This window comes from Notechis scutatus, chromosome 1 (assembly GCF_049901735.1).
Source record: "Notechis scutatus isolate UNSWTSFEM ecotype Mainland chromosome 1, rNotScu1.2, whole genome shotgun sequence".
In the NCBI taxonomy this organism is placed as follows: domain Eukaryota; kingdom Metazoa; phylum Chordata; class Lepidosauria; order Squamata; family Elapidae; genus Notechis; species Notechis scutatus.
The window spans coordinates 229,715,412-229,734,568 of NC_142009.1; the positions used below are offsets into that span (position 1 = coordinate 229,715,412).

Below are 19,157 nucleotides of genomic sequence, written 5' to 3' on the forward strand. Positions count from 1 at the left end.
GTTGATGACCCTTCATATTATCTAGTGTATTTTTCTCATTAGATCAATGTAATATTTTCTGGTGTATGTTAGGAATCCTTAATGCACATGTTAATCTTGTGTTATTTTTTCCTAGCATCACGGACATGTACTTAATCTTGTCTCCCCAAACACCCTGGAGTTTGTGTAACAAGAGATGAACCAGATATACAGATAAACCACACCGATACACTCACCACAAGTATAGATTTTTTTTATTTACAATACCCTATAAAAATGTAAATTTAGAAATTTTCATTAATCATAACCAAACCAAAAAGTAAAAGCACAATAATAATGGACCACTTGATCGTGTATACTGAAGGAGTAACAGCGGGGGTGAGGGCTCAAGGAAGGGGTGAAATGTCCAGTAGAATGTGGTTTCAAGAGGCAAATAGGGGAAGAGAATACTGTGGAAAAGCAGCCAGTTAGTAACAGGAGTTCACTGCTTAGAGGATGCCTATATGTGCAAATTGTTTTTAAAAACAGAGTAAAAATTAAAAAAAAACCTCACCACATTCCAAAAAAATAAAAGACAACCCAGCAGGACTTAGCAATGTATGATACCAAAATTCAGTAATATTAATCTGCTCTAGAGGAATTCGTTCCTGGTACCTTCTTGGTTAGTCTACAGGGAGATCTTGGCCAGCTTGAAGCAAGGTGCAGGTCAGAGACAAGCTTAGGTAGAAAATGAGTCTTGGGAAGACTAGACACGTGTGCAAAGATGATGTTGCTTCATCACAAGGTTCAGAAAGATGACTACTTTGTAGGGAATGGGCAGCACTACAATGCGGCATCTACCACAGGAAGAGCAGAAAATAGACTCAGTGGGTCAATCAAGAGGAATTCCCATCATCTAAAAACACACTCCAACGTTATTAGAGGCACAGAAACATCAGGCCTCTCCATTTCCACAATAAAACGACACCACTACCCCTTGGCTCTGTGTTCTTAGCAGTGATACAGGAAGGGTCTCTTTTCTCTAATAGTCCATCAGTAGTGTAGTGGGCAGAGGGGTCTGTGTAGGGAGGAGAAACCATTGCAAAAGTGCTAAGGAAAAGGATGGCAGAGCTTGGGTACAATTCAATGCAACAAGGGCATGCAGAAGGGAAAGCACCACCCCAACCAAGCTCAGGGCAAGAGAGCAATCTTCTGTGCTGGGCCAGAGACATAACCCCATAAGGATTTATTTGAAGAAGGCACTGCCTCCTCTTTGCCCACTAAAAAATGCTGGAGTGACAGCAATGATGGACACCAGCATGACAACACTCTTGAGCCCTTCTACCGTATTCCTTGGATCAACCTGAAATAACAGAAGGGAATAAAAACTGTGAGACGGGCTATAGCAATACTAACCAGAAAGGTAACAATTCATTATTTCAGTATACAACTTCCAAGCAAAAACTGACAATCTGATTAAACAAATTAAAAGGCATGTTTATTTGATGTAACGGTACAGTAGAACCCATCTTTGAAATAAAGATAATTATTTCTAAATAATGTGAATAAGATTACATGTTTCCATGCATAAGCTTAGTCTAAAGGAGATGATAGGCATGAATAAAGCACGATGAATGCCAGAAATTTCCATTACACCCTTCTATGCCTCATTTCAATTAGGCTAAAAATATTTTGCAAAAACATTTCAACCTGATTCAATGTTCTGCTCATATAATGTCTTTGACATTTAATGACATTACAATTATTTGATTTGGAATACCCATATTTCTCTTTCCCGCCCACCTGTTTTCTTTTTTAAGCTTGTGCTACAGAAATACTGTGGGAGTTTTAGAAGAGGACTGTATAAACACCCATAACATCTAAAATGTCTCTCCTTCTTGCACACACTACTTTATTTGCTCCTTTAATACCCCATCTTTCCCTCAAGAATTCAAAGTGGGATATCTCCCGCCATTTTCTCTACAACAATCCTATGAGGTAGGTTGCACTAAGAGTGATCAATACCACCTTCTCCAGTCCCTTCTCCACTACTATTCTTTATTTCTTCCCTTAATATAACGTTAATAGGACATACTTACTGCAGTTTTGTCTCTAGCACATTCAGCTTTTGTTGATCAACATAGCGAGAGAAGAGAGATAAAAGATTAGAGGGAGTAGATACTGGCTTAGCCAAGACCGCCTGAGGGATTCGAAGAAACTCCCTAATTGCCATGATCATCACTTCCATCCTGTCAAGAACAAAGTAACAATGGTTGTGAAAACAGTGACTTTTATTCAGTGTTCGATACAGAAATTAAACTGTGGACTATGGAATTGCCATGAAAAATGTTCCATTAAGTAAGTTGGCTTTATATTCTGAACATCTTTTTAAAGTCTAAATCACTGTTCCTCAACCTCAACAATTTTAAAATGTGTGCTCTAACTCCCAGAATTGGATGGGAATGCTAGCTGGGGAATTCTTGGAGTTAACATTTACATATGTTAAAGTTGCTTAGGTTGGGAAACACAGGTCTAAATGTATCCAACATATACCATTTTAAGACTCACCACTGATTATCTTGTGTGAGTTCTGTGACAGAATCTGAGCTCTGCAACTCCTCTCCTCGACTTAAGACCAAGTATAGCAGAGAGAGGCCAAACTAAAGAATGAGGAAAAACAAAACAAAACAAAAAATTAAATCTGCATACTGCAAAGCAAGCCACATATTGACACTCTCCCAAGTCCAAAAAAAGAAGGCATCCTAGCTTACTGCCTGGGAAAATGGGTGTTTGTGGTCAACCATGATCATTTTGTGGCCCTGAAAGATTGCCTAACCAAAGCAATTCTCAATTATAGTTAAAAGAAAGCTAGAGTGATAAAAAGCACTCAACATAGCCAGGCATCTCAAGTAGAATTAACTCATAATGTAGGGGGGGGAAGCGATACCATGTCAAGAGCTTCATTGAACAAATGGTACAAAAGCATTCCTATCTTAACGGCTATACCCAGGCTATATTACAGACTTAAGTGTCATAGATTGTCTTCCCTTCATTCCTCAGAGTAATTTCTGGGAGAGGGAAAACTCTGAAATTAGCATTATTCCACATTTCATGCGCAGCAGAAATGAAAGGACCGTATTAGCTTCTAATACATGTAGTCTTTGACTTATGATGACCATCTGAAATTGTGACTGCCCCCCCAAAAGGGGACTTACAACATGGATTCAAAGTTCCAATGGCTGGGCCCTCTTCACAGTCACATGACTAAACTTCAGGCCCTCAGCAACACGGCTGCATTGATGGTCGTTTGCAGCATCCCAGGGTCACATGATTTTACGATTACATTGGCACTTCTGATTTTCGGCAATAGCATGTCTATAGTGAACAATTAATGATGTGGTATTTGCTTAATGACCATGGATTCCCTTAACGACTAGCGCAAAAACAATCATAAAGTTGGACTGGCCACATGACAGTTATAACATATGACTGTAATAGGCAGGCTCCATTACAGTCATATGTTGAGTATTACCTATACATCCTGAAATGAAGTAGCACCCTAAACTGGAACCAGACAGATATGGTAAGGAACAGGGTGAAGCAAAGTAAGAATTAGAAACCTTGTTCTGGAGAACTGCTGTGAGATGGAGGTTGGCAGCTGTGGTCACTGTTCCACTGTGAGGTAGGTTCATTAGCTGTTGTAGGATGGTGGTGACAGTTCCCAATGGAAGATGATAAAGCACAAGGGAAAAGGGCCTCAAGAGGCAGGGAAGCGCCTAAAGAAGGTTATGTTAAAAACACATGTTAGTTAGACATGACCCACACCTCACAAAGAGATGGCCTGGAACAAATTTAGAGTACCACACCGATTTCTAAATTTTTCAATCTAGTAGAAATTGTAGCACATTTTTATTTGCTAAATAACAGTAAATAATGTTTCAGTTGAAGAAGTTACTGGAAAAGAAATGGGGGAAGGAGAACTAAACTATATTACATATGGAATTAAATTATAGCAAGGTTATTAAATTTTCATTCAAACCGATGTCAATAATGAATCTTGCCACTTTCATGCCACTTTTGCACTAGAGTCCTTCTGGATTAAATGAGCTCAAATACTCAAAAAGTTTTAATACCATATTTTAATATAAATATTCTAGGTATCTTCATTCAAATATAAGTCCATCCTTTATTTCCATATATGTATTATAACAGTGAAACATCTCAATAACAACAAATCTAAAATACAGAATGTTTCTTTTCATTTCTCAAGAAAATATGTGAAAGTTTACAAAGGAATTTCGGACTGATAAAATTCAGGGTTATGTATAACCACAATGGTGTCCTTTAAATGTCTTGGACAGAACTTTCAATGACGCCATTCCTCTGAAAACTAGTCTCAATCCTGCTGGCCTTCCACAAAACCTGGCTTTTCTCAGATATAGGGGTCAGGAAGTGATGAGCCCATGAGTTGTGTGAATTTGTTGTTTGACTCGTTTATCTTCTATGGACTTTTTTCTCATTAGTTTTGGTGTGTTATTTTTGTTTTGATGTTTTTATTATGCTAGCCACCCACAGCTGCTTTATGTGAGGTGGGTGTCATAACAACAACAGCTATGATAATTTTTCTTCAGGTTACATTTACCTCATCTTGAGCATCTTTCTTGATTAGAAAGGGCAAATTCCTGGCTGTTGCCATTAGTATCTCAGCTGCTTGTTCACTGGACAAGAAAGGTAGGATCCGTGCAACTAGATGTTTTCCTTTACGTATACACATAATCTGCACAAAAGGGTCATCACTAAGTCTGATGGAAGAGGATATATAACTTTCAGTTAGAAACCAAACATGTAAATGGTCTTTATATTTTCCAAGTAAAGCAGATTTCTTGATTTTGGAATAACTTTTAAATTTAAAGTTTTACCACGAGCATGAAATTTATGCCATGAAATTTATGTTTTTAAATCATAAATGTATGGATCTATGCAAAATCATTCTGAAACATACAACCGAGGGATATGGAAAAGATTTTAGTCTGGGCTGTGTCTGATTTGATGTTTTTAATCTGTTTCTATGTTCTTTCTAGTTTTGTACATTGCCCTGAGTCCATTGGAGCTGGGTAGCTAATAAATTCAAATAAATAAACTTTCACTGGGAGTTGTACTGGCCATATTAATGTTGATATGTCGCTTTTATTTTTATTTTGCTTTTACTTAATGGATCATCTTAAGCTGATTTAGCAATTAAGTGATTTGAAAGGTACATTCAGCTCTCTTTTGAGAAGTGAGGGACAAACTGTGAGAAGCTGTTGCAACTGTTGTGACAGCAGCATTAAGCATGGGTCCCAAAATAATAGTAGTAAGGCATGGTGGAAAGGGGAAAACAAACTCCAAAATTATTACATATTTTTGTACTTTCTGATACAAGGAATCTCTACTAAGCATTAGAAAGGAATTCAAAACAACATTTTCTTTATTGAACTGTTGATATTCTACCAGGTAGTTTCTTACCTTTCTTGATTGGGTACCTTTCCCCTCAGATTGTCATACATGTCACAGATTTTCTGCTTTCTCTCCTCCATCAAGGCCAACCTGTCTCCCTCCAAGCTCAAAAGGTAGCGTCTTTCATAGTCTTCTACATCCAAGAGGAGGCTATATGTCTAAGTATCAACATACAGGTTTTAGCCATGTCATCTAACATTCCAACACTTCCAAAATTTGAAAATGGTTTTGAACTGATAAATCAAGTCCTTGCTTTATTGACAATAGGTAAGGACAGATTTCTGACTTAAACAGGCGAGCATCTGGCTTGGTTTAAGATCATTTCACGTATTTAAAAACTGCACTATAAGAACAAATTAATTCAATAAATGAATAATTATGGTTAAGCCATAATATCTTAATTCAAGTCAGCTGTTCTGCACTATGGAACTGATTTCAATTAATCTGCTGCTACCAGCAGGATTATCAGTAATTATTTTTAATCTGAAGCTGGATGAGGAATTAATGCCAAACTCACTTTTTCAATAGTGAAGAGAGTCTGGCGCCTTTTATCTCGAACCTGCTTCTCCTTAGTTTCCTAAGGAAGAGACAGAAATTACTGTGTTATTCAGAAAATTTCTCTCCCACAACCAGAGAAAAAAATTCAAAAATTTCCTTCGTATTTCAAAGGAAAAACATGAAATAGTAAGACAAAACACCAACTCAAAGACAAAGTAATTGTCACAAGAGGAACTTACATCTTCCTCTCCTCTTAAAGTCACAATAGCATCTATCATTTTGCGGGGGTTGTTCACGCTGGATACGGTCAGCTTCCCTAGTGAGCCCTCAAACTGCACTGCAAGAACAGAAGAAAAACAATGCAGATGAGTCTGATGAGTCAAAACTGTTTGTCTGAAAACTTTGTGATCTTTACATACTCTTTGGATGTTCTAGTCTTTCTGCAGGTTAGATAACGAAGCCAAGCATGGACAAGGTGACTCTATTTTGACTTCATTAAGAGCTCACATCTATCTACCCCTACAAAATGCTTCTATTCCTTGCTTTCCTTTACTGCCACTACAGCAGGGGTGTCAAACTTGATTTCATTGAGGGCTGCATCAGGGTTGTGTTTGACCTCAGCCAGGTGGGTGTAACTGGAGTGGGCATGGGCAGCTTGATGTCACTCATGTCGGTGGCACCTGTGGTGGCCCAAGTGGGGTTGGGGGGGATCTATTGTCCCCAGCGGAGGAAGATGGGACTAGGGAGAGCACCAAATCCTTGTCCTCCAGAGGAGCCTCGCTGTCCCCCTCAGGCCTTGCGAAGGATCCCTGGACGACGACGCAATTTGTTCATTGTCCTAGGCAGTGGAGGGCAAGCAAGTTTGTTTTGTAGCACTCTGCCAGCAAAATTGGAGCTCAGGAGGGGTGCTGTTTTCAGGTGCAATGGCCTCCTGCAGCACTCTGCCAATGAAAACAGAGCTTGGGAGGGCCACGCGTGCCTGTTTCAGCTGCGACAGCACCAGGTTGTAGATCAGCACCCGATCGGCCTGGGCCGGGCCAAGGCACTGCGGGCTGGTCCTTTGCTGCTTCCAGGGCAGTCCCATGGGCCAGATAAGCACCCCACGGGCCTGATCTGGCCCCCAGGCCTTGATTTTGACACCCCAGATCAACAGTATTATGCTAAATCTATTTCAGTAGAATTGTAGAACTGCTGTACATGAGAGTAAAATTAAACATCATGTGTGTGCATGAGAGGAGGAATATTTTTCCTGAACATAGGAAGCAAGGAAAATAGTAGGAAGTACATCTTTCCAATGGATGAATTTTACCTCCCATGTACTCCATATATAGACCAGCCTCTTCCTATACATAACAGAAACTTACCTGGCTTATAGGCATGCTCCAGTTTCGCCACTTGTGGGGTGATTAGTTTTGTACGCTCCTTTTTAGGACCGTCGCCATGCACTTCCTCAGCTGCAGATAATTTTTCTAGTTTCTGAAAATAGTTCTAAGGCATCAAAAAGTTGGTTAGAAGCCAGCTTGAACATCATGAGCTTGCCATATTTTTGAACAAAGTAAGAATTCACTGTTCCACCCAAACAACAAAGACAGAAACTTTGTATAAATGATCTGCAGAGAGTAGAGGAATAGAAGCAGAATAGGACAATTTCCCCCCACACACTGCATCTGTTTTGTCACTTTCTTATCTATCCAAGCACCCTTCAGATGCTATTGTTTGCATCTTCCATTAAGCATAACCAGGGACTACAGGACGAACAGTCACTTGTTCAAATAAGTAGAAAACCAACCTGGTAGTAGAAGTCATCCAAATAGGGATCAGTGCTTTGCAGTTGCATCATTTGGATCTTGGATACCCAATCTTTCTCCCGTTGCAGCATAAGATTAGCATAAGGGTCCTTCCTGATCTGCTCCTGATGGTTATTTCGGTGGCTCCCTCGGTCCCCTGCTGACCCATTTAGATTCCTGTGTTGACTAAAAGAAATGCAACATAATCTGGCAAAATACAATTAACAGCTGTATTCTGTGTCCTTTGAAAAAAAAATTTTGGAACAGTAGCCTGAGACTTACAAAGCACAGGTCAATCTTAAGCAGAGCAGCCCCTTGTAAGCAAATTCATACAGCTGTTATGGAAGACAGCTCCAGATCAGTAATTGTTGTGATACAATTTCAATCAATAACTGATGTTTTGATAGGGCAAAACAATATTCCTAGGCTGAGTACTTCTTTCAGTGAATAGGGCAATGAAGAAACAGAAGTGTAAATGGCAGATAATGGTACACGTATCCAGTGCAGATATTTTAAAAGCCTTGTTGAAAAGAGCTAATCATCTGTCAAGTCCAAAACTTCACTGCTTGCTCTATAAAAATGCACAAGAGGAATACACTTCCCTGTCTGTTCTTCATGTCTAGTCAACAGATGCTTTGCTTATGGAAATTCAATTTTAGCCATTATGGTTAATAACTAACAAATCTACAGATTGGTCTAATACAGTACTCTAAGGCTCTGGATTTTGTCTCTCCTTGCGATGTATTTTTGAAATTTTTCATAGAGCTTTTAAAGAGATTATTCACTTTTCTATAGTTGATTTTGCCATCTCTAGCTCTAATGATAGGGTTTTTATCTAGCCCATTCCCGGAATTCTTGATTTACATGTTTATAAGCACAATCATGTTACAGATTGTAACTGCACAAGTTGGTTGGGACTCACAAAAAAATTGAGCTCTAACCTCACCCTTTGCACTGTGAAAGCAATTAGGCTCTCCTTTATCTTCATGAAAGCAAAGAAGCGTATTAGATACTCACTTCCTGTTCTGCTGCTGTCTCTGGTGTAAGAGTCGTCGATGTTGTGGATGAAGGTGAGTTGTATCTGGCCTGAACATCTGTGGCCGTGGCCTGGAAAATAAAATATCCTCTTCAGAAAGGGCCATGGAGTGTTCACAAGCACAACTCAGTCCAGCAGTATGTTAAAAGGACGGTGGAAGAAGTAGGTTACCGTAGATTCTGCAAGTGAGCTCCAGGACATGGGGAGTGATGTTGTGATGATGGCGTAGCTGGTGTCCCAAAAAAGGCACGAAAGCCACCAGCTGGAGGCATCATCTGTCCTACTCGGCCCTGGAGCAGTTTTGGATTCATGGATGCAAGAGGGCTGCCAACAAGACCAGAGACCCGTGCAAACTGGCTGGGAGACATTCTCCCTGCCTACAGAATGGAGAGGGAAAACAGAAGCATCAGATCTTCAACCACCCATACAGACTTGTTTATAGTTCCACTGTTCCTAAATGCACGAATCAGGAAGTGACAGAGTCACAAGCAGCAAATACAAAGAGGAAGAACTTGTATAGCAGAAGTGAAGATGGGATGAAGGGCACATAGCTCTTTTCAGGAAGAAAGCTGAATGTAAGAAAGGAAGAGAAACAAAGGGCAAAAAAAAGGACAGGGCCAAGATACACAATGAATCTGATTTAATATAAACATACAATTAGCAAATTCAGGGTTTCATGCATCTTTGGGATTTCAGGTTCCGTTCCTCATATAGAAAATGCACCCAATAACAATGGAAATGAGAAGGAGTGGTAGGCTATTGCTTACCTGTGCTCCTCCTAGTAGCTGTGCTCTCTGGAGGTGGCTGAGAACAGGTGTAACATTATGAGGGAACGGATGGCCTAAGAGGGAGTTGTTCTGGTAAAAGAAATGGAATACTTGAATTCTTAAGGTAAAATTTAGTTTGCTTCTAGAGACATTCAGAAGGAGAAAGGAAAATACAAAAACTAGAAATGCTTGAACAGAAATACACACTAGAGAAACAGAAATACCACTTATTCATTTGTACATAAAGCATCCAGAATAATTATGTTAAAATACCAAAATAATTTGGACAGTACCACAATGAAAATGTAATTCAAACTTTTTAAATATCTAGTACAGCAACTATTTCTGTCATACAGACAGGATAAAGAAAAAGGAAAGTGACAGAGAGGCCAAGCAATTCAATATAAAAGGCAATATTTTCTAACAACAGAGTGTCATACTTTATTGAATGGTCAATAAGATCTCTAGATCACAAACCCCTGAAGGGTTAAGTATGGTTTATAGCCACTAGCATGGAGCTAATTTTGAAGCCAACAGTTTCATTGTGAGAGATCAGAAAGTCTTTATAAATTGTTATAAAAACAAAAGGATATGAATATTTTTCCATATTCTTTATTTGCAAAATGAAAAGCTAAAGTCAAAACTAATAGTTTTCGGAAGTATTAGGATTACTATTCCCCAAAGTCCCACTCTTCTTGAAGGTAGCATGTTATGGAAGTTAGAAATGTAGGAATATTGCTCTGGGAATTTCCTTTCATTGACATGTTCTCTGCTGTCCATAGAGAATGAAATTTGCTCAAGATCAGAAATTATTATTTCAAAACAGGGCAGGCGATAATATAATTTAAAATTACATTTATGACAAATCACCTTCGGGAACATTGGAAGGATCAAGTGATCCAGGCGAAAAGGGGAAGTAAGACTCATTATAAAAGGCCAACTCAACATACAGAACGAATGAGGCAAGACTACCGTTACACTGCAGAGCTGGTTTGGAGACATCCTCTCACTGAAGGGACTTGGATAACGCTGCTGAATTGGGACTCTGATGTGGACAGGCTTCGGACATAAGATCTGTTGAACAGAAAGGAGAAGAAAGTAAAGTAAGAATCCATGGCAAGTTGTTTAAGACTCAATCACCAATTGCTTCTGCCAGTTCCAACTTTAATTCCCAGATACCAAGCTATGGAAATAGGACTGGAAGGTTCAGGCTGACATTGACACCATGTCAATTTGACAGCTGGCCAAAAAGAAATACTTTCTCTACTGAAGGAGAGCTAGCATTCAGGGAATGCTATCGCTCATCACATTGCATTCTACTTTATTCTGTTCCTTTAAGCATCCTCTGCCCTAGATCCACACACTTTATTGTAGAAGGGGCAAACAATACCTGTTGGTTGAAGTTGGGCATGGTGGGCTGTTTAGGAGGCGTCCCAATAGGAACAGCCCTAACAGGAGGACTGCCAATAACTGGGGAGCATGACCGCCTGGGTAGTGCTCGCTCTGAGACATCTTGCTCCTCTTCTCGGGACGGTGAAGGCCTCTGTGGCAGGGCATATTCCAGCACAGATACGGAGGGCACTTCCTGAAGAGGAGAGAATCACATCTGGCATTCCCTTTAAATATTGCTTAATCAATATCTTTCTCAAGTAGCAGGTAGTGACTGTCAAACAGTAAACAGAAGTATTTTTGGTGGCAAGCAAGAACTAGCAGTGGGGGAGAGAGATTCTTGTTAAGTAAACATAGTACATGCAGCTTTAGATACTAGATAGTAAGAAACATGGGATCCCTTTTCATCTGTGCCAATAGTTCTTTAGAGAGAGGGAGAGGAGGGAGGGAGAATGAGAATAAATGATAGACTCCCCCTCTAATTTAGAAGAACAAATAGGTAAGCAGGAGCAGAAAGGCTAGCATGTACTGACAAGTAGTTGTTCTATCTTTTACCTTCTTCCTTCTCGATACATTAGATCTCACTCCCATTATTCTCTGTCAGCTAATTGAATGGGGACCAAGTTGGGAAAGGATGGTATAAACTATCCAGCATGAAATTGATTTAATTCTCATTTAAAGGGTCATTAAATTTCTGATAACTAATTTTGTGTAATCTAAATTTTAAAAATTCCACTTTTTTTTTTTTTTTTTGCAAGTCGTCCTTGACTTAAGCCTACTATTTCGGTTGTAAGTAGTGACGATTGTTAAGCGGCCACATCACGAGACCACAACTGATTTTATTACCTTTTTTGTAGTGGTTGCTCAATGAGCCTAGCATAAGTAGTCCTCGACTTACTACAATTGAGCCCAACATTTCTGTTGCTAAGCAAGACAGCTGATAAGTGAGTTCTGCCCCAATTTCTGCCCTTTCTTGTCACAAGTGTGAATCACTGCAACTGTTAAAGTTAGTAACATGGTTGTTAAGTAAATCCGGCTTCCCCATTGACTTTGCTTGTCCGAGGGTCACAAAAGGTGATCAGATGACCCTGGGGCATTGCAAGCGTCATAAATATATGCCAATTGCCAAGCAGCTGGATTTTGATTGTGTGACCATGGGGATGCTACAATGGTCGAGTGAAAAACAGGAAATCATAAATTGTGGTCACGTGACTGTGGGATGCTACAAATGGTTGTAAATGGGGCTGGCTGCCAAGTGCCCAAATATGGTCCCTTGAGAACTTCAAATCCAGGTCATAAGTTCTTTTTTCAAGGCCTGTTGTACTTTCTAATGGTCACTAAGTGACCAGTCGTATGTTGACAACTATCTGTAATTTATGTTTGGCAGAAAATTTTAGATAATCTGTTAAAATGCTTTAATTCAAGTCTAATTAAGCACAGACATTGAAGGTGCCAAAATATTGAGCAAGAGCTACACTCCAAAGTCTCTAGCTGCGCCACCTGGACTATCAGTAGATGAAACAAAGAGATAAGGTATGGTGTGTTGTTATGATCTTTAGGGCACTTTGTTCCTTTTGCAAAACTGCAATAACACAGATTTCTTTCTAACCTTTGGCCATCCCCAGTTATGGTAGCAAACTTTTTGGTTAAAAACAAATCCTTTATCAGCTACATGGTTACTACATAGCTCCTTGAACGTTACGTAATGGCAATAATAGGGAAAGGAGGATGCCTGACAGTAAAAACTAATTTCCTTGATGGTTCAGGAACACAATAAAAAGAGCACTGAACCTGAGTGAGGAGTGGTCCTCTAATGCGCCTCAAAACTGAGGGTCCATCCCAGATGCTTGAATTGAGGCCACCTGGCTGCTGGAAAGAAGAGAATAAAAAATTAGGGAAATGACTTTACTGGTTCTATGTGACCCAGTAAACATTAGATCCCATTCCCCCCCATCATTTCCATCACTCACTACATACCTGTACCAGAGGCCGAGTCTGCACAGCCTGCATAATGGCTGGATCTTCCAATTCATTATCAATCACCATTTTGCTAAGCCTCTCTGCCAGGTTTTCCTCATGATCACCCAACAGGTCCATCTCATCGGTAACTCTGCGGTCCACTTGCTCTGTTGAGGATGCAGGCTTTTCTTCCAGCTCAGCCAATCTTTCGTGCGCTTCCTGCCAGTCATCGTCTACAAAGGAATGACACGAACAGCATTTCCCTCACATTTCTCCCACGTAGTAGTCCCTAACTCCTCAAATTATGCCTTTATCTCCCAGGCAGAAGATCATCTCCTTGGAATAGAAAGGGACTTCCCCAGAACCTCTACATTCAGCAGTGAACATAAAACCAATTTAAAAGTTTTTCATGGAGAAGACATATGACTGTTTACCTTAATTATATTACATGTATAGGCAGAAGGTATTAGAGAACCTCAGTCATATAAATAGAAAGTCAGGATATATTAGCTATGTGAGCTCACCAATTGCACCAGCTCCAAATGTGTCATCATTGAATTGATCGATATCCTCATCTTCCTCAGCCAAATTATGAAAGGCTTCTTCATCTTCATCTAAAGGGCAGTCCTCAAGGGACTTAAAATAAAAGAAAACTTCAGTGACTTTAACCCACTTCTACAGTAATCCAAAAATATTATTCTAGAAGAAAGTCTAGAAATCTGTTTTCCCACCTAAACAAAACAAAAACCCCAATATCTATAATTTCACAAGTTGAGAGCTTATCTCTGCACTTCCAAAGAATATGCAGCTATCATCAGATAATTTATAATCAAGACAAGAATAACTAAGAATGAACCTAGTGAAAAACATATCTAAATCCATACTGCCTTTACCTTCACAACTCATAACTACTTCCTGGCAGCCTTTTCCAATCTGGTACTTTCCATGTGTTGAGCTATAGCTTCATCATCCCCAGCCAGCATAGCAAGCCTTACAGGCTTGAGATTGTAGGGTCTGTTATTGGGGAAGGCTGCCTTATGTTGCTAATTAGGAAGAAATGGCATTCCACAAGAGGTGAATGATTTGGGGTTCCTTAGGTAAAATATTTTGCCAAGATACAGATTCACATACCATATTAGGTCAAAGCAAGATACATTAAGGCAGGGCTGTCAAACTTGCGGCCCACGGGCTGGATGCATCACGCGCTGGCCGCGCCTACATCCAGTTTAGCGAAGGGGGGAAAAGTCCCAATACGTCACATGACGCCGCTGTGATGAGACGAGTTTTGACATCCCTGCATAGAGGCATTGCATGATATATGGGCCCTATCACTGTTTTATACCTTTTAATTTCATTTTATCTACAGAACTGCAACTTTACCAAGTATATTTCACTCCTTCCTATGCTGTAATATTGCATCATCAATTCCTAATATGCATACAGAAATAAAATATTGGTGAGTACTATGAAGTTAGCATGTGTATATATGAGTTTCTGCATGCGTATATATGCATGGAGCACATCTTCTAGTACAATAATGGCAAACACCGTGCAGAGAAACTTCATCACTTTTCCTACTTGGAAAATAATTTAGTTTTATATCAGAATTCAGAAGAGTATATGACAGAGTAGCTGAACTACATCACCCAGCAGCCCTGCCCAGCAAAGTCAATGTTCAGATATATTGGGAGCTATCAGTCAACAACACTTGGGAGAGCCACAGGTCCCCAGTTTCTGGATAATGTTAGTAATGGAAAACTGACTAATTCACATGTTATGCTAAGGCATAATTAGTTGGATTTACACAAAACATTGTTAACCATAATTCAAAAAGGACAGTTTTGAGTTGATCCAACAAAGCTAAAATCAAAGAAACCATATCATAGCTTTGCATGATGCAGGAACCCAGATACTGTATTACAACACAAGCCTCTTCCTTCTGATGTTAAATCTCCTGCTCCTTTTTTTCAGAAACTCATGATGCCATACATAGCATTCCTTCCTCCAATTTCTGACACAACCTGTAGGATAAATTGGGCCGAAGAACAATGTTTGGCCCAAACTCATGCTGTGACTTTCCATCGCTGAACGGGAACCTGAATATGGGTTTCTCTAGCCCAAGGTCAGTATCTTAACTACCATGCCATATTGAACATTAAATTCATATATCATGCTGAGTAACAAACTGGATTCACATATTTTACTAGTTTGGATTTGCATTAACACTGTATATGACCAAAACAATTGTGGTTTACTATTCTTAATATATAATTTAGCGCAATGTGCAAACCTTGTCAACTATGGCTTCTTCAAGCCATTATTAAATAAACTATATTTCAGCACAATGAATCAATTAAGCTAATTCTCAATAACTAACTTGATGGTTGGATACCACCTGTTCTAAAATACTTTGTTCTCCCCAGCAGAATTATTGTATATAAATTTGTAAATTTAATATTATGCTTCCTTTTTAGCAAGGCACATGTTTCATGTAGTGAATGATTGCAATCATGACCCAATTCAAGATATATTTAGATTAAATATATATTTCAGTTTCAAATCATAACAATCTTCCCCCCAACAGAAAATGATTATGAATAATTTATCCATAGTGAGTACAGAAATTTAAATTATGACAAGAAACAAATCATGAAGGAAGCAATTACCTCATATGTACTTTGTTCTCAACTCAATTGTCCTATTAAATCCTAAACTATTATATATTTTGAAGGAGTTAAATATAGCTTGCATACATATGTTAATATACAACAAGCAGTTTTTTTGCTTTTCTCCTGGATACCAGACTCAGCCTTTGATTGCAGGATAGAGCACAATAATGAAATTAAGTGTTTATGCATGTGTGTGTAGTACTATAACAGCATTTATATAAAGACTTTGCTTTAAAGGCAGAATAAAGATAATCCACAATTTACAAAGTTGTCTTTCTTCAAAGAAAAATAGTTATTTACCACACTGGCAATATTTGATTATTTATTCTGAAGCTTTCCTTACATTATCTATCAAAACATGTCTAGATCTTTTGACTTAACAGATAACAGATAATCAGAGTTGGAAGGGACCTTGTAGGTCATCTAGTCCAACCCCCACCCCAAGCAGGAGACCTTACACCATTTCTGACAAATGGCAGTCCAATCTCTTCTTGAAAGTCTCAAGTGATGACTTAAATGTACCCTACTGCTTTATTTATCATATGTATATAAACAGTAATATTCTATTGCAGAGAAGCTAGGGAGGAGAGGGAAGAAATGATGGAGTGGGGAAAAGAATGCAACTTTCATTTTCTTATTTAAAGGGAAATGGATCAATTTTATTAATGCCACCAGCCTAGAGTGCCTTCAACTACTCTTTATAGTAACTATCATATTTCTTCAACTACACAGAGATATATATAAAAGAGTGAGAGTGTAAAAACAAGAGTGTGATTACAAACGCTCATCTCCTTGTTTTTACAGTCATTGTTACAAGTACAAAATGCTTAATGGAAATTTAAGCATAATTATAAGTTAAGGGATCATGAGTTCATGTTCTTAGACTGATATGGGAAAATTGTATCTGAACCACCCAAAAGTATTATGTGGCTTGAGCCACTTTAGTAATTCTAGAAATACAGACTAAGTATAATGTGATTTACTATGATTTAGTGAGTTATATGAACCCAGCCATACATTTACAGTGAACAGCCTGAAGCCAGAGTCACATATAGGCACATCCATACTACATTGCCAAAAACTACTCACTTCTCATAATTTTAAAATAGTAAGCACACAATAACTGTAGCCATGATTCCAAAACTATGTGGCATGGCACTTTGAGTTGCCACAGGACACTTTGAATTTTTGCAACATACATTTCCAAAGCTGGATTTTTGGATAGTTTTTTGGTCTAGAGGTGAAAAAAATTAGAGACTTTAAGAGTGAATAAATGAGAAAGTTTGGAAATCTGTAAAGCATAGGGTAAACCTTTTATAGGCACACACACATAGCCATAGGGGAAAGCCATCCTCTCCAAATTTATAGGAAATAATGAAAATGGTAAATTTGACTGCTGTCTCTCACAAATGTTAACTTTTCCATCTTTTAGTTTAGTACAGTGGCCCCCAACCTTTTGGGCACCAGGGACTGGTTCAGTGGAAAGAGGTTTTTCCGTGGACAGGGTGTGGTTCTGGGGGCTGCCTGCCTGCTACAGATGGGGCTTCGCTTGTTTGCGTGGATTGGTTTCTGGCATGCCGCGGACTGTTGCCAGTCCACAGACCAGGCGTTGGGGACCTCTGGTTTACTACATTGTGCTAAACAGCCTTCTGTTCATCAGATCTTCAAACATGAGTTAGTATATGATCCCAGGCATAGAGTTGGTTATGGGGAAGACTAAAATTGAAATAAAATGGAGCTTGTGTTACATGGAGCTTAGCTCATTAAATTGCCCAGAGAAAAGAGTTCCATATAACACATTTGCATCCTCAACAGTCATGCTTGAACCACTAAGCAAAATTCTAGCATCCAAGTTGTCACTTCAAGTTAATCCATTATGCCTATGTCTTAATGTTTGGATTGCAACTCGTAGTCTTTTCAGCTAGTATTGGTGATGCTGACTAGTGAGATCGGAAAAGCTTACTGCATTTAAAATATTTTTCTGCAGATCTGAATCTTATAAACATCATTAAATTAAGTGCTCAGAAAAAGAGGAACACATTCTATTGTCTCAAAATGCATCAATCCTGTCCTCCATAGGCAGCATCCAAATATAAACAGAGATCAAAACAATAATGGAATTATCAACTGATGTCCATTTCTTCTAAAAAGTTCCATTTTCATACTCATCCCTGCAGACAAATGATTACTTCCACACCCCTGTAAAACATCATCCTTAAGCAACATTTATCATTTTGATGATTGAATTTTCCAAGCCACCAGCCAGTTGCACACCTTCACTTATGAGAGTTACTAATCTCCACACATTTTCCAATCTCGTTTTGGGTTTTTTCCCGCAAAACCAAACTTCCTTCTGCTCCCTTGCCTTCCAATCCTGAAGCACTATGTCACGACATATTAATTAAGCTAGATTAATTACATCGAGCTATGTTTCCCTTTCAACAGTATTTTTGACGGAGAAAAGGAATATAAATCTACGCTGTAATTCGCGCCGGGGTTTCTTAATTCAGCTCCACGTGTTTTCAAAGTTATCAGCCCCTCGGGAACAGGAAATACAGGGAAGCGGGGCAATTCTCAAAAGGCCCTGGGCAGCCAAAGCAGCTCCGGCAAAGCTGGTTTTTTCTTTTTTCTTGGTGCGGGAAACCGGCTGCCGAGAGTTGGGGGAAGCAGCCAGACGTCTTCCACAAAGCATCGGCCGCCCTACAAGTTATCTCTGCCTTTTGCCACCTTTGGTGCCCAGCGATGAGACCGCCGGCCGGAACTTGGACGAAGCAAAGAGAAAGGACCAAGAAGAGCCCGATCCCGCCACCCGCGAGATCCGCTCCGCTTGGCCAGGCCGGGTAAATCGCTCCCCTCCCGGGCGGGCAGAGGAAGGAAAAAGAGAAGGGAAACCTTCCGCTGGTAGATCGAGCCTCCGTTCCTCAAATGCCGGGGAGCTCTCGCGGCGGGTCAAAGGTCACCGCAAGGGTGGTCCCTGGCCGCGTCTCCCCTCCCGACGGAGGAGGCCCCGCCTGCGCGGGAGACCGGCAGCAGCCCCCGCCGCGCACTGCCGTCACCTTCTCACCTGGTAGCGGAACATGGTTGGCGGGGCGCGGGGGTCTCCCCCTCCCCGCTGCCCGGGAGGCTCCGCGCGGACCCTGTTCTACCCCGGGAACCCCGCCCCCCTGGTACGTGCTCCGCGTCTTGACGTATCACCTAAAGTCCACCACACAGATTTCCTCTTGCGTAGATGAATTCGGCGCGCATGCGTACTGGCGGCAGCCGTTCCTCTCGGTCCCGCTATTGAAAAAGAAAATACCCCCCCCTCCCTTCCTCGTCAGGGGGAGTGCCGCCTTAAAGGGTCAGGCGATGGTTTCTCTACAGGAAACGCGGTTGGCCGGCTATATATGGAAAGCCTCCGAATCAGCTGCTGCGGATCATACTGTATATGCATTGAAGTTTCGTTAGGGCTGTTTTCAAAATATAAAACGTGATTTGACCCCGCTGTAAGACCTGTTGGGAAGAACATAAAACAGCGTGGTTTTTTTCAGGGCTCCTGCGTCTTCCTTCCGCAGTAACTGGCACACAGTCGGGGGGGACGGACACTTTTGATTTCAGA

General features: G+C 40.1%; 1 protein-coding gene across 3 annotated transcripts; it reads right to left on the reverse strand.

Moving 5' to 3' along the window:
* Positions 1-216: 216 nt before the first annotated feature.
* PATL1 (PAT1 homolog 1, processing body mRNA decay factor) lies at positions 217-18,812 on the reverse strand. Of its 3 annotated transcripts, none has more exons than XM_026683751.2 (19): positions 18,624-18,812; positions 13,415-13,526; positions 12,909-13,123; positions 12,723-12,800; positions 10,933-11,127; positions 10,515-10,616; positions 9,543-9,632; positions 8,947-9,152; positions 8,757-8,846; positions 7,742-7,925; positions 7,317-7,440; positions 6,192-6,289; positions 5,972-6,031; positions 5,464-5,612; positions 4,601-4,760; positions 3,579-3,734; positions 2,527-2,618; positions 2,058-2,207; positions 217-1,321 (listed from the first exon to the last, which is right to left on the reverse strand). In XM_026683751.2, the coding sequence occupies exons 1-19, from the start codon at positions 18,636-18,638 to the stop codon at positions 1,300-1,302; spliced, it is 2,298 nt and encodes a 765-aa protein (XP_026539536.1). In that variant the 5' UTR covers positions 18,639-18,812; the 3' UTR covers positions 217-1,299. The 3 variants fall into 3 exon arrangements, with proteins under 3 accessions (XP_026539536.1, XP_026539537.1, XP_087806685.1); XM_026683752.2 differs by having other exon boundaries at positions 12,723-12,797; positions 18,624-18,749; XM_087950559.1 differs by lacking the exon at positions 18,624-18,812 and adding an exon at positions 17,834-17,959.
* Between the last annotated feature and the right edge of the window lie 345 nt (positions 18,813-19,157).

Bases quoted from the DNA above. Each gene is read 5' to 3' on its own strand.
- PATL1 (XM_026683751.2), bottom strand. The intron at 13,124-13,414 runs GTGAGCTCACAT...ATTCCTTTGTAG, and splicing joins ATTTGGAGCTGGTGCAATTG to ACGATGACTGGCAGGAAGCG. The intron at 4,761-5,463 runs GTAAGAAACTAC...CTCTTCCATCAG, and splicing joins AAGGTACCCAATCAAGAAAG to ACTTAGTGATGACCCTTTTG.